The sequence below is a fragment of the Artemia franciscana genome, chromosome 10, assembly GCF_032884065.1.
Source record: "Artemia franciscana chromosome 10, ASM3288406v1, whole genome shotgun sequence".
NCBI lineage: Eukaryota > Metazoa > Arthropoda > Branchiopoda > Anostraca > Artemiidae > Artemia > Artemia franciscana.
The window spans coordinates 6595351-6610651 of record NC_088872.1 but is presented as its reverse complement, the minus strand read 5'-3'; the positions used below and the strand labels follow the sequence as shown (position 1 = coordinate 6610651).

The following is a 15301-nucleotide window of genomic DNA, read 5'->3' as shown; positions in this document are numbered from 1 at the left end:
CCCCCCCCCCCATTAACCTCTCCAATGAACTGTTCACCACCTCTCAACATTTTTTGTGGACTCTTCCATCCTTATTTCAGATTATCTTCTTGCTTATTGCTCGAAACCAGCTAAGTTGTTGACAACCTCCTATCCTTCATCTTCACGCCATGCCATCACTTTTTTAGCTTTTCCGGTTTAATAGTTCTGTTGCTCAAGAAGAACACCAAACTATCCTTAATGACTTAATCTTCACATTAGTGGACTATGGAAAGTTATTAGCTAGCTCTCAACTGGCTTCCCGCTATTTTTACAAATACCGAGCACTTTATAAAACATGGTCCAAGACCTATCCAGAACGCCAGCATAAGTTCAAAAATTATGGCAGTGATCTTTTTAAAACAAAATAAAAACCAAACGCTTGCCTTAAAGAAATCTGGAATAACCATGGGCAAGACTACAGCCTCTTCTAAGAGTCTTTTAGCTTGTAACAGGTCAGCAATGTCGTCCCACTTTACATTGGGATCACTTTGAACTATATCTCGCTCTGTAAAAAAACAAATAAATAAACATTTTAGCGAATTTGAAACAGACAAAAAGTAGTAAATGCCGTAACTAACCCCACGCATAGGAGAAAACGTAAGGGATAAATGTATATAATAGTAAGTAAGATATATAAAGAAGTAACGTGTAAGTATTAGGTATAAATACAAAGGTATATAAGGCATCAGGTGTATAAGTATACAAGGAATAATTATAAAACAGAATAAGTAGCAAAGGTATATAAGTACATCAGGTATAAGATAAAGTAGTAAAGTGGTACAGAGTAAAGGTGTATAAAGCAGTAAGGTATAAGTAAAATGTAGTAAATTAGTAGTAAGTTATAGTGTCGCTATCACGCCTCTTTTAATTGTTAATCGTAATTACCGAAAATTACCTCCTTTAATTACCATAGTTACCTTCTTTTGTCTAAAGGAGGATCAGCGGGACAATGTAAATCCGTAGGATTGAACACACATCGCCCTGCTGATCTTCCCTTTGAGAACAGCTTAACAACGATTTTGGCAATATTTCTGAAGTTTGAAAATGTCATATTAGGTGAGAATGCGACGAAATAACAATTCCAAAACAGAAACTTACACAAAATGAAGCATTTGGACTTTTCTTCCTTCCCTCTTTATTTATTTATTTTTTTTTACTAAATTAACTATGTAATATAACTGACTCGGTGAATCAAAAATCGATAATGTAACCATGCTAAAGAATATATACAGACTGGTACGAAGAATCGTAGGAATTCCTTTCACAATGGAAGAGGGAACAGGTATGAATTCGTCAAAAGAGGTGACACCTTGCATATTATACAATATGTTCTTGTGCCTGGTATCAAAAACATGTTTTTATAAAATTCGACGTAGTAGCATTAACCTAGTAAAGAGCAATACGTCTTACAGCTTTTTTTTTAAAGTCCCCCACCATCCCTGACCTCATCAAATAGAACGGACAGTCATAGAAACTTGACGGAGCGCAAATTCGATCACAAATATAAATTTCTAGAATGCATGTTTCCTAAAGGCTAAAATGTGTTAGAAGGCAACCAGCGACCAACAAACACCATTAGTGCTCCCAGCCATACCCTCAGCCACAAATGCCACCGAACCGAAATTCAGAGACAACGATTTTAATCAGAATGTTGGGAAGGCCAAGAAATTTCACACTTGGAGATTTATTTCCACTAAAGTTGGTATTTATGGGTTTTGACGTCATGAACTACGTTCGGCACTAAAATTGCGATGCGATTATCCTAAACCAAAATAATATGTGGCCTACATTTTTTACAGCGGCCTCCGATTTCTTCCTTTGTATCCAAAAAGCGCATTATTTACACTTTACTGAAGATAACTTTAGAGCATGTCTTTTTTATTAAAAAAAAAAAATGTTTTGAAGATATTAGACATTGTTGACATTTGTATAAATGTTTTAAAGGATTTATATTTTTTGTCACAGCTGTCTTTCTATTAAATTCATTCCTTTCAAATGTTAAGAACAACCAAATGGCGAAACGAAATATTGAACTTAATCAGTAACATTTAGGTTCCAATAAAGCATGATTGACACTATGGTCTACTTGTTTTTTTTTGTTTTTTTTCGGGGGGGGGGTAATACTATACCTACTTATGATAATTTTTCTCTTTTAAGTTTGGGTTTATGTATTTAACATTGCACACCGTAATTTTACTTCACTATAGGTCCCATTTCTTAACTAACATTAATTGCTATTAGCCTAAAAATCAAACTGTTTACATTTTGTAAGAAATGGTCCATTTTGTAAACTTAAGTGCTACAAAACGAAAATTTTATGATTTCAGTCTTGTTTTTCATTTCTTTTAATTATAGAATTAACTGAAAACACCCTTGCAACTCCTCCTCCACTCGAAAATTTTATGATTTCAGTCTGGTTTGAATAAGCCGTTTGAATCTGATGAATATGTTGGGTGTGGCCGTACATCCTATCTAAATTGCATCATTTTTACAAGCTTTTTTTTTTCATTTCTTTTAATTATAGTGTTAACTGAAAACACCCTTGCAATTGCTCCTTCACTCGGCAACGCCAACATTTTCCAATCTACCGCTTTATTGTCTTATTCCATCTTTATCTTTCACCTACCATTATCAACACACCAGTTTAATAAAATATACACAAATAAAATAAGTAGAAATACATCAACAAATCTTCCTTTGAATATTAATTAAAAAACAAGCTTTTTTTAACTGAAAGTAATGAGCGACATTAAAACTTAAAATGAACAGAAATTATTCCGTATATGAAAGGGGCTGTCCCTTCCTCAACGCCCCGCTCTTTACGCTAAAGGTTGACTCTTTCTCAGAGTTCTACTTTTAAAACAATAAAAACTTCTTACTTTCAGTTAAAAAAACTTTTTTTTTATTTAATTTCTGAACGTTTTTGAATTAATGCATGTTTATAATAAACGCTTCTTACTTTCAGTTAAAATTTTTTTTTTCTTTAATTTCTGAACGTTTTTGAATTAATGTAGGTTTTAATTTTGTCTCGCCGTATATGAATAATTAAAACGAAATTTGCACATTGATTTTACTTTTTTAGCTAATAATAACCTTTACTTTTTTTTAGCTAATAATAACCTTATACTAACCTAAGTTTGATTTCTGTTCAAGTTGTTTAAGAACGACTCCTGAATCACAAAGGCTATTTAATTAGAATAATAACCTCTTTTAAATGTTAATAAAGAAATTTTAGCATAAGAGCAAGCTATTGAGGAGAGGCAACCCCCCTCATAGACGTAATATTTCCTGTTCGTTTTAAGTCTTGATGCTGCTTCTTACTTTCAGAAGAAAAAAACTTGTTTTTTATTTAATTGCTGATTGTTTTTTAAATAATGCCGGGAAATCCAGCTTCCGCTCCATGGAAAATTCCCTTCCCCCCCCCTCCCGAGAAATTTCTCCATGGAAATATTCTCCCACGTAACATAAATTAGCGATATTTGCAGAAATAATTTTGTAAGGCATAGTAACAGAACGACCAAAGAGGTCGAAACTATTTTTATGAAAATGGAAGTCACAAGTTGGGTAATTCTCAAATGACTAAAATGAATGAAAGAAAAGATCTTTAAAAGACATATATAATAATTTGTTTTTGTGTTATTCCTTACTTTCAGTTGGAAAAAACTTGTTTTTTTTTATTTAATGACAACTACAAGCCGAAGACAAACAATATCTTTAGTTAATTATCACATAAAAATCATAGTTATGAAGCTGCTTAAGATAAAATTAAATGCTAATATTGGCCAAAAAACAACATAAACAAATTATTGCTTACATCGGCCATTATTTAACAAAATTCGAACTTTAGCGTAAAGAGCAAAGTATTGAAGAAGGTGCGAACTTCCTCATATACGTAATATGAGGGTATTCGCCCCCTCATCAATACCTCGCTCTTTACGCTAAAGTTCGAATTTTGTTAAATAATTCTGATTTCGAATTCTGTTCCAATTCTTTAAGAATGACCTCTCAATCACAAAAGCCGTTTAATTAGAATAATTAGATCTTTTGAAATAACTAAAAATACTTTAGCCGCTTTTAACTTCCATTTGAATGAGACCTCTCGCGAAATTCTAGTACCACTGGGTCGATACAATAGCCCCTGGGAAAAAATACAACAAAAACAACAAATAAACACGCATCCATGATCTTTCTTCTGGCCAAAAATACCAAATTCCACATTTTTGCAGATGGAAGTTTGAAACTTCTACAACAGGGTTCTCGAATACGCTGAATCTGATGGTGTGATTTTCATTAAGATTCTATGACTTTTAGGGGGTGTTTTCCCCTTTTTTTGAAAATAAGGCAAATTTTCTCGGGCTCGTAACTTTTGATGAGTATGACTAAACTTGACGAAACTTATATATTTAAAATCAGCGTGAAAATCCAATTCTTTTAACGTATCTATTTGTATCAAAATTCCAGTCTTTTAGAATTTTGGTTACTATTGAGCCGGGTCGCTCCTTACTTACAGAAAGATAAGTGCTCTTACAAGTGCTTTAATTGTGCCTTTAATTGTAAAGTGCTTTAATTCGTTACGACTAACTGTTTGATAGTAAATAATGGATATGCTACTAATAAAACCACAACAAAGAATTGTCGCTCTTCTTATTCCAGGAAGTTCTCTCCCAACTAGAGCCCTGTGCCAACCAGTGGCATAATTAAAGCATTTATCCTTCTAATTAATATTAATTGTTACTGTTATTATTATTAATGAATAATAATCAATACTGTTATTACTATTAATGAATAATAATCAGTAATAATTAATAATGAAACAACAACAACAAAACTGCCGCTCTTCCTGTCCCAATAAGCTTTCCCCCAATCAGAACGTTGTGCCAACTACAACTAGTGGCACAATTAAAGCACTTATAAGAGTACTTATCTTTCGAATTCAATAAGTACATCAAAGAAGAAAACACGAAGCAAAATACAAAAATAAGGTTATAGAAAATATTTTTAACAAAACGTTTAATCCAGACAAGGCTGTAATCTAGGATGAAAATAGAGTCAGGGATTCTCCAAATTATGTTTTTTTACACTACGCCGTAAAACCTTTCACACCAGCATAACTTAAATCTTTACTATATTTTGTATAATCTTACAGTGCAAATTTTGTCCGCAATGTGGAGAGTACAAAGTAGACGAGAGGCGGCTTTATGAGGACAGAGAGGCGCATGCCCCAGGCGCAGAAACTTTAGGGGCGAAAAATTTCTAGTTAATAATTTCACCTTTGTTAAAATAAAGTAGATAGCGCTGGTGACAGTAAGTATAGGCAACTTGAATCCGTAATTTTCATTTTTACCATATCACCATTCCTTGAAAAAAAAAGTAAGTAGACCAAATTTTATCAATTTCAATTTATTTTTCGTGATATTTTGTGTTCGAATTTTGTTAATAAATGGAAATTTTGTTAAAATTTGGCTTGGAAATTTTTGGGAAACAGGAAGGAGGGGGGGCCGCCACTGAAGTAGACTCTAGTTCTTCTTAAAATTTACATTACGTTGTATAGGTAACGCAGTGGAAAATTCAATAGCCAAAAGTCCATGGCGTCAACAAAATGAAATATCTGGATGAGAACTTGATAAGTTTCTAAAGTAAATTAGTAACTTTTCTTAAAAAGCCTTTAACACTTAATCAGAGCTTGAACCTCAACTCTGTTCCGCATTTTTATTTTTGAATAGTTTGCTTATTCAGAGCTTAATCAGAGCTTGAACTTCAAATCTGTTCCGCATTTTTAATTTTTAATAGTTTGTTTATACGATTTTAGACAACGGTCATAATCAGGGTTGCCAACAGCGGTACAATTGTACCATTTTGGTACATTTCACCCCAAAAGGAACTTTCTGGTACAATCACAAATTTCCTGGTACATTTTACAGAATGTGATACAATAAGATTTGACTGGACATCAGGACACAGCGAGCGGAGGGAATCGTAGTTTTTATATATAGGTGAGCAGATATTTGGAGGAGTGACACCAAAATGGTTTCTGCAGGGAAAAGGAGGTCTCCCAAATATCTTTGAAAGAAGATATCTGATACTTTGTTCTCATTATTGTAATGTAATTTTCCGACCGTCCAGGTGTTGTGCGAAGCGAAAAAAAATATTTTTGTCTTGCCCGTAGCACAACACGAAAAAAAAAATAGATATGGTACAATTTTTTGATAAGTGGTACAATTTTAGAGCGTTTTGCGGTACTTTTTCTTCCGAAACGGTGGCAACACTGGTCATAATGGTTTTATGAATTTCTAGGAAATCGCAGTGCGGAAGGACTCTTTTAAGTGTTAAACACTTAAGTAGCACAGCGTAACCATTTAACATAGACAAATACATACGCAGTGTGAGATCCCTTTCATACATATTATGCATTTTTTCTATATAATTCATTTAATCAAACCACAGATGACACTAAAAAGCGATTTAACTCGAGAGGTCACCTACTCTTCCTCCTTCTAGTATTATGGAGCGATTCTTCCTGGAGCACCCGCATTCTACATTTCTATCCCATCACAAATCTTAGCACCGCATATGAAAGGCCCCGTGCCGTGCATGGTGTGCACCAACTAGTGCTCACAATTCACGAAATCGTTTAAGTGTTGACCATTTACGTAACATAACGTTAACATTTAGCATATACAACTACATACGCAGTGAGGAATCCCCTTAACACAAAATCAGGATACTTCTGGGTTTAACGAACAAAAAATGCCAGTCAAACAACATACTAGGTTTGCTTTAAAGAATAAATATTTAGTAATGGTACATTCAAACCTGTAATCGATATCTTAATAGATATGCAAGACATCTCCAAGACACTATAAATAACTGAAGGGTTATTAATTCCTTTTGTGAAGAGTGTAACTTTCAATAAGACAAATTTCACAACAAAAAGTCAATTTCAGTAAATAGGCTTTCAGATATATAAAAAAAAAAAAAAAAAATGATTTCACTTAGTAAGACCAACAAACTACTGTAAGACTAGTTTTTAATGAGAAGCATAGTTTTTAATGAGAATTTTAGTTTTTAATGAGAATTTCTAGTTTTTAATGAGAGTTTTTAATGAGACAACAAAAAGTCAATTTCAGTAAATAAGCTTTCAGATATATTAAAAAAAAAAAAAAAATTGATTTCACTTAGTAAGACCAACAAACTACTGTAAGACTAGTTTTTAATGAGAAGCATAGTTTTTAATGAGAATTTTAGTTTTTAATGAGAATTTCTAGTTTTTAATGAGAGTTTTTAATGAGACAACAAAAAGTCAATTTCAGTAAATAAGCTTTCAGATATATTAAAAAAAAAAAAAAAAAAATTGATTTCACTTAGTAAGACCAACAAACTACTGTAAGACTAGTTTTTAATGAGAAGCATAGTTTTTAATGAGAATTTTAGTTTTTAATGAGAATTTCTAGTTTTTAATGAGAGTTTTTAATGAGACAACAAAAAGTCAATTTCAGTAAATAAGCTTTCAGATATATTAAAAAAAAAATACAAATTGATTTCACTTAGTAAGACCAACAAACTACTGTAAGACTAGTTTTTAATGAGAAGCATAGTTTTTAATGAGAATTTTAGTTTTTAATGAGAATTTCTAGTTTTTAATGAGAGTTTTTAATGAGACAACAGAAAGTCAATTTCAGTAAATAAGCTTTCAGATATATTAAAAAAAAAAAAATACAAATTGATTTCACTTAGTAAGACCAACAAACTACTGTAAGACTAGTTTTTAATGAGAAGCATAGTTTTTAATGAGAATTTTAGTTTTTAATGAGAATTTCTAGTTTTTAATGAGAGTTTTTAATGAGACAACAAAAAGTCAATTTCAGTAAATAAGCTTTCAGATATATTAAAAAAAAAATACAAATTGATTTCACTTAGTAAGACCAACAAACTACTGTAAGACTAGTTTTTAATGAGAAGCATAGTTTTTAATGAGAATTTTAGTTTTTAATGAGAATTTCTAGTTTTTAATGAGAGTTTTTAATGAGACAACAAAAAGTCAATTTCAATAAATAAGCTTTCAGATATATTAAAAAAAAAAAAATTGATTTCACTTAGTAAGACCAACAAACTACTGTAAGACTAGTTTTTAATGAGAAGCATAGTTTTTAATGAGAATTTTAGTTTTTAATGAGAATTTCTAGTTTTTAATGAGAGTTTTTAATGAGACAACAAAAAGTCAATTTCAGTAAATAAGCTTTCAGATATATTAAAAAAAAAAAATTTGATTTCACTTAGTAAGACCAACAAACTACTGTAAGACTAGTTTTTAATGAGAAGCATAGTTTTTAATGAGAATTTTTGTTTTTAATGAGAATTTCTAGTTTTTAATGAGAGTTTTTAATGAGACAACAAAAAGTCAATTTCAGTAAATAAGCTTTCAGATATATTAAAAAAAAAAATACAAATTGATTTCACTTAGTAAGACCAACAAACTACTGTAAGACTAGTTTTTAATGAGAAGCATATTTAAAAAATGTATCCGTAATAAATAAAATGAAAGCTTAGATTAATAAACAAAGCAAAGGCAAGTAAATTAGCTCCAGTACTGCCAAAAAGATCAATTTGTATATTTTGACAGATATAGTTCCTAATCAAAATATTTCAGTTATAGCAAAAATTACAAATTGGTCACATGTGTTCAGGTACCAGTACCCGGGGTATCAGTACAGGTTCAATATTCAAATCCTTCCCCAATAATGTTGAAAATTCCCCCAAAATCTTCTGTTCTTCAGATTTTAAATTTTCTGTCTAGAGGGGCCTTTGTTGCGCCTGGTTTCCAGCTTACAGACCTGTAAAGCTTTGAAGAAATCCCAGGGCCTTGACACTGGAGTTCTGGTATATAATGATAGGCAATAAGCTTTACTTCGGCTTTTTTATAGTAATTTATATACGGAACAAAAATATCTATCCCTGAGCTATTCCTGAGATTTGTAAAGCTAATTTTTCGGCCAACCGCCTAGGGCTAAACGGAAAGCAGGTCGTCCGCGGTTGGAGTGGAATGATGCCATAAAGAAAGCTTTAAGGGAAATGGGAACTTCCAGAGAGTGTAAAAAGGGGAGCTTTGAATAGAATAAGATGGATTGGGAGGGTGTGTAGCTGTGTTGAAAATTTTGGGGGAAGGATTGAAAGTTGAAAATTGCGCAAGAACAAACCTTATTCGGTAATTTGTGTATGATAATTTTGTAAGTAGCAGCTTTCAACAAGATGTTAAGTATAAGATCAACAAGATGAAAGAGATGGAAAAAAAGTTGAAACGGCTCGAAATAAAAAAAAAAAAAGACTCCCTTCTATAGCAACGAGAAATTTTTATCTTATACCTAATAGCATTAAACTTTCGTACAATTGTTGGATTATTATATCGCAGTGGCTGAAATTGGCATACTAACATTGACCTATAAGAGCGATCTAGATAGGTCACAACTTTGGGAAAATTAGACATATGTATCAAGCTGGACCTACGGGAAGATACCAGCAAAGAGGACAGTTCTGTAGTTCCTAGATTTCCAGATTCGAATCCCTTTCCAAAAATATTAAAAATTACGCAAAAACAAAACTTATTCGGTAATTTGTGTATGGTAATTTGGCAATTATCAGCTTTTGGCGATTTGGCAATTTACTCTCTTATTCGAGACCGGCTTACTAAATTAGAAATCAACCAACTACGTGATTTTTGTCCAGAAGTTTCTGAATCTTTTAGGACTTAAATTTTATCATCCTGTTCATTTTACTAACCTTGAAATTATCTTTCTAAATTAGGTAGAGAACAGTCGACTTAACTAAAATGTTAAAAATTACGCAAAAAATATACCTTATTAGGTATTTCGTGTATGACAACACCTGAAAAATTTCCATTCCCCATTCCATCAAATCAACCAATTGACTTGAATAGCTGGCAGCCAACCTCAATACAAGATAACATGTTATCCAGCGTTTGTTACAAGAGTATAGCAGCTTTTAAGTCATCGTGTATATTAAGTATCATACAACCCACCACACAAACTCACCAATTAAACTAACAACTCACCAATTAAATCGACTAACTCCCTGTCGTAGCCTGATGGATCGAACTTTTTCTCTCCAGAGTCACTGTTTTCCTCCTCCGTTTTTTCCTCCTTTGGTGCCTAAAAAAAAAAAACGTCAAATAATTTTAGACTGCCAAGACATCAACTAAGAACTTAGAGCATCACCAAATAAAAATAAAACATCCTAATAAACTGATTCACTTCATTCAGGGACTTAATTTCTTTTTGAAACTTTCGAAAAATTAGAAAGGGAGCAGCTTGGAAATAAGCATATTGCCAGTTTTTCTTTCAGTTGTGAGCCGGAAGTCTTTGAGAATTGCAGGACTTATTTCTGTCTTTCTGCTCATTTTAATATCCTTTAAATTATCTTTCTAAATTAGAAAGAGAGCAACTAAATGGGAGTAGCATGCCTTTTTTCTTTCGTCTCTTACAGTGAAGTCAAAAGAAATTACATGACTTAATTCATATTTTCGTGCTTACTTTGCAAATATTTTATTTTATAATCGTCTTTTTAAATTAGAAAGAGAGCAACGAAGTACGCAAAATATTGCCTTTTGTTTCTTTGTTTTGACCAAAATTTCCGAATCTTTCAGGACTTCATTTCGATGATCCTACACACTTTACTAACATTGAATTATCTTTCTAATCTGGAAAGAGAGCAACTATGCAGCAGTATATGGGCTTTTTTCTTTTCGTTTTTACCCTGAAGTTAAAAGAAAACTTTAGGACTTATTTTATATCCTTTTATATCTAAAAATTCTTGCTCATGGCTTCGAATTGGCTTAGCCTCTTTTAGCTCTTTATGTTTATTAGCCGTTGGGCTTCATCGCCTGTCTTTTTAACTATTGCCCCTATCTAGTTTATTTTATATTATCGTCCTTTTTCGCTTCTCTTTTCGATCTTTAGCCATCTGCACTTGTAAACATTTCTTACTTTTGAAAGTCTTGGCGTTTTCCCTGGACTATTACCAGCGGCTGTTTTAGCGTATTCCTTTGGATTCTTTTAAGTTAGCCCTACCTCATTTTTGCAAGCTGTCTAGCTTTTTAGTGCGTCCTTTTAGTTATACGTCTTGCCACTTTCAACTAGCTCCATCTTCCTTACCTTATCGTCTTTTTTCACTTCTCTTTTCGGTCCTTTTCCATCTGCACTGGGGACAGCTGGCTTCTTTTCTAAAGGTGTTGGAGCTTTTCTTGAACTACTGCTACTGGCAGATTTAGCCCCTCTTGTTGGTGGCTTTGAACTAGCCCCACCTCTTTTAGCAGGGCGTCCAGGAGGACGTGGAGGAGGGCCTGACCTGAAAAAAAAGAATGCGAAACCCACATAAAACTCCAAGGATTTATGTTTAAACCTGTCTGTCACAAGGCACTCAAGGAGTAGTATCCATTAAAATCAGTATAGCCAAGAACCAGACACAGCTTAGCGCTGCCGGGTCCGTCTCAGGTGCAGGGTTGCCACCCCTAGTGATTCTCACTATTTCTAGTAATTTTTTATGTGGCCTAGTGATTTTCTTCTAGCTAGTGATTTATAGTGATTTTTGTTCTAAAACTAGTGATTTTTTCCTAAATCTAGTGATTTTTCACGATATAGCGCGCAGACTCACGATTCAATCAAACAAATCATACAAGAAACTAATTAATAAAAAAAAAGTGATTCACTACAGTTCCTAATATGTTCCAGATTAGCATTTATGCAAATATACCGCCTCTGAAACTTCCAATTTCCCACCGTATGTTCATATCAGATATAGACCCCACAGCGTTATCATCAAGATAATAGGTGAACCTAGTTAAACGCAAAATTGCGAAATTGTTCTATACTTCTTATTTTACAACATTTGCTCAGGTAAAATTTTTGTCTTCATATTTATAGGTGTTTTTTTTTTCTCTGTTATCAGTTCTAAATTAGATTTTCTTCTGTTAAAACCTTTCAAAGTAGAGTGAATGGTGGATATGAATGCACCATCTACATCTGCAAATAGAGCAGAAATGGAGTAATTGAAAAATAAGAAGATAGGTATACATTAAATATAATTTTTTCCTAATTAAAAAAGGGAATCATTGAAAGAGAAAATAGGACTTGGTGCTTTTTAATAGGATTCGTAATATAACAAGATAGATAGAATCGATTGTAGCTTAATGATTGAAGTCGGTTGGGAGAAGGGGGGGGGGTATCTACTCCGCGAATTGTCTAATGATTTTAATTTTTACTTCTAATATCTAATCAAAACTCTAATAATTCTCCAAATTATTTTATTTGTAATTGAAAAACCTAATAAGCGCAGATGACGTCCTATTCTTTAATTTTTTGAATTTATGTGCTAAAATATCAAATAGTTGAGATGCAAGGCTCAATAGTAACCGAAACTCAAGAAACTGAATTTTGATATCAGTCGATATATAATCGGCTTATTATGTTGATTCTCAATATATAGTATTCATTAAACTTAGTTTTATCCATAAAAGGCTAAGAAACTTTTAAAATTTGGCTGATTTTTGAAAGAGGGAGGAAACACCCACTAAAAGTCAAAGAATTTTAATTAAAATCAAACCACCAGATTTGGCGTATTAGAAAATCCTACTGTAGAGGTTCAAAGCTTCCATCAGCAAAAGTGTTGATTTTTGCATTATTTACCAGAAGAAAAATCCCGGATGCGTATTAATTTGTTTTTCCCAGGGCCGACCGCATCCAACCAACGGTTCTAGAACATCGGGAGAGGGCTTATTTGAACAAAAAATAAAATTTTGGGTGCCCCTTTCATTCGAACAAAAGGATCGGACGGCTACTAGTCCCAATGGCCAGTTTCATAGCCACAATGACAACTAACAGGTGAAAGAATGCACGAACTTGAATAACTTGGGCTACATATTTGCACATTAGGGGGGGGGGGGGGGTAATGTTAGTTTAGGTTACTTTATCCCCAGACCCACTTAATGTGCAAATATATAGCCCAAATTATGATATTATATAAACTAAATTATTATATTTTCATCATATTTTGGCATATATCATTAGGATTAACATAACTTTACTTCTTGGGTGTGTTCCGTATAATCATCAAATAACTCTTTTTTTAAAGAAGCAATAAGACCGATGCTTATCGAAATTTGTGTGGAGAGAAATTTGAATGGAAAAGAGTGGGACACATTCTTTCCATGAAAATATAAAAAGCCATTTTCAAAATTGTAGCCGGTGTCCCAGCAATTATACTAGCTCAACTAGAGTAAAAAAAAAAAAAAAAGGTTTCTATATTTTTCGGGAAAAGACAGGAGTTTTGGATCGACAAGGAAAAAAATTAAAAAGAAAAAGCAAATATTTCGGTTAGATCACAGATAACCTATTTAGTGATCAAGGTATAAGCCAAGGGTACCAATTCGGGAAATACAGGGAGGAACCAAGGACTTTGTTCTATTATCCGAATAAAGGTGCAAAAAGGCATTTCTCAAATTCCAAGGGTAATTTTCGCTTGAGAAAGAATAAAACATCAAACTAAAGGCATTTTCCCACATCTAGGGGAGGGGGGTAATTTTACCCCCTTCCTGCAGATGCGCATGTATAGAACATGGTAAAGAAACAATACAATTATTATTTGCAAAGACAAAGAGTATTATAATTCTAGTCATTTCTAGTCAATAAACTAGCGATTTATATGCTGATTTACTGATTTTTTTTCAAGAATCTAGTAATTTTTTTTTCACCGGGTGGCAACCCTGCTCAGATGGCTTTGCCCTGCATTTTTTTTTTTTTTTTTTTTTTTTTTGACAGCTAGCCAAAGTGTCATAGTCACAGTAAGGTCAAACTAGCAATGCAAATAAGGCTGCTACCAAGGAAATAATTACTCCTACAAAAGACTTAAAGATGGAGCTGTATAAAGCATATTGTCTTACCTCATCTTTGATTGGTAAAACCCCCATTACTCGAATAGTAGCTAATATAGGAAAAATATTTTAATTAAAATGTATCTTTCGTAAACATGAACAATTTAAGACACTAATAAAAACCAAGTTTTAAACACGATTTAGATGGTTTTAGATAAAGGTCAGCTACTTGGGATTAGCTGACTGCAATCTCGAAGAACTCTTTTTTCGACATTTAAGACTTAAGCAAAGGTTACTCTTATGGCCTAGTTCATTTAGATACAATTATTCTCCTTCACAACACTTAAATCTGTCCATCATTGCCTCTGTCTATAACTTCGATGCTTGGTTCTAACTTTAAGATCCTTGTGTCCAAGCTTGGGCTTAAGCTAAAAATATACATTTATGATTATGCTCCACTATTAACTAAAAGCAAATTTAAAATCAGTAGAATGTTTGCGACTACAATATTCACTCTTTCACGGATGTCGTAAGGAAAGATTTAAGGGATTTGGAATTTCTTCTGAGGGTGTAAAGAGGGAGCGTTTAAACGGGTTGGGATGGAGGAAGAATGTGCATGGAGGAAGAGTGTTCGCCTCAGGCGGCTTGGTGCTGCTTTGAGTTATTAGCAGTAAATGTAGTATACAAGACATATTTGGCGGTAAATAGAGACAATTTCTTAAGAAACTAAAGGCAGAATCAGTTGCGGCAATTCAAGAAGGGTTATTTTAAAAAAAGACAAATTATAAGGGAGGGTTAAAAAAAGTACTTTTCCAGTTTTTCAACTAATATTGATCACCAGTTCCTTATACAAGAAAGACTTTTTGACACATAAAAGGGAAAATGTATTTCATTCAAGAACTCCCGTTTCAAACAATCCTTACAAATGACTAGAATAAATATAATACGTAAAAAAAAAAGAAAAAGAAACTTCCAAATATTTAAGAAATTATTAAGGTCCAACAAAGCAGATTGATCCAATCAACCCAGAGTTAAGAAGACCGACGAAGATCCTCCTGAACCATTGCTGGTGCATAGGATGTCGAGTCGAAGCTTCCGTTGAACGAAAATTAAAATTTTTGCTCTCCCTTTTATTCTAGTATTTAAAAAATTAATAAGGTCAAACAAATCAGATTGATCCAATCAACCCAGAGTTAAAAAGACCGATAAAGATCCTCCTGAGCTATTGCTGGCGCATAGGATGTCGAGTCGACGCTTCAGTTGCTGAGTGTTTTTTACAGGGGCAAGTAGCAAGCTTGTCACCCAACCTTGCTACAGCGGGGATCGAACTGATTTACTAATTGATTTGGTTAATTGATTCTAATCGATACGAGTTTAAGGGGATGGGCTATAAATATCGTT

General features: G+C 33.0%; 1 protein-coding gene across 3 annotated transcripts in view; it reads right to left on the bottom strand.

Moving 5' to 3' along the window:
* Window positions 1–15301, bottom strand: part of LOC136031711 (katanin p60 ATPase-containing subunit A-like 1) — a 63567-nt gene that overhangs the window by 32050 nt on the left and 16216 nt on the right. For all 3 annotated transcript variants that reach the window (XM_065711413.1, XM_065711412.1, XM_065711414.1), the window contains exons 5-7: window positions 11187–11379; window positions 10088–10184; window positions 405–526 (exon numbers count right to left, since the gene is read on the bottom strand). In XM_065711413.1, coding sequence (XP_065567485.1) covers window positions 405–526; window positions 10088–10184; window positions 11187–11379 — 412 coding nt within the window. The remainder of the gene's footprint in view (window positions 1–404; window positions 527–10087; window positions 10185–11186; window positions 11380–15301) is intronic.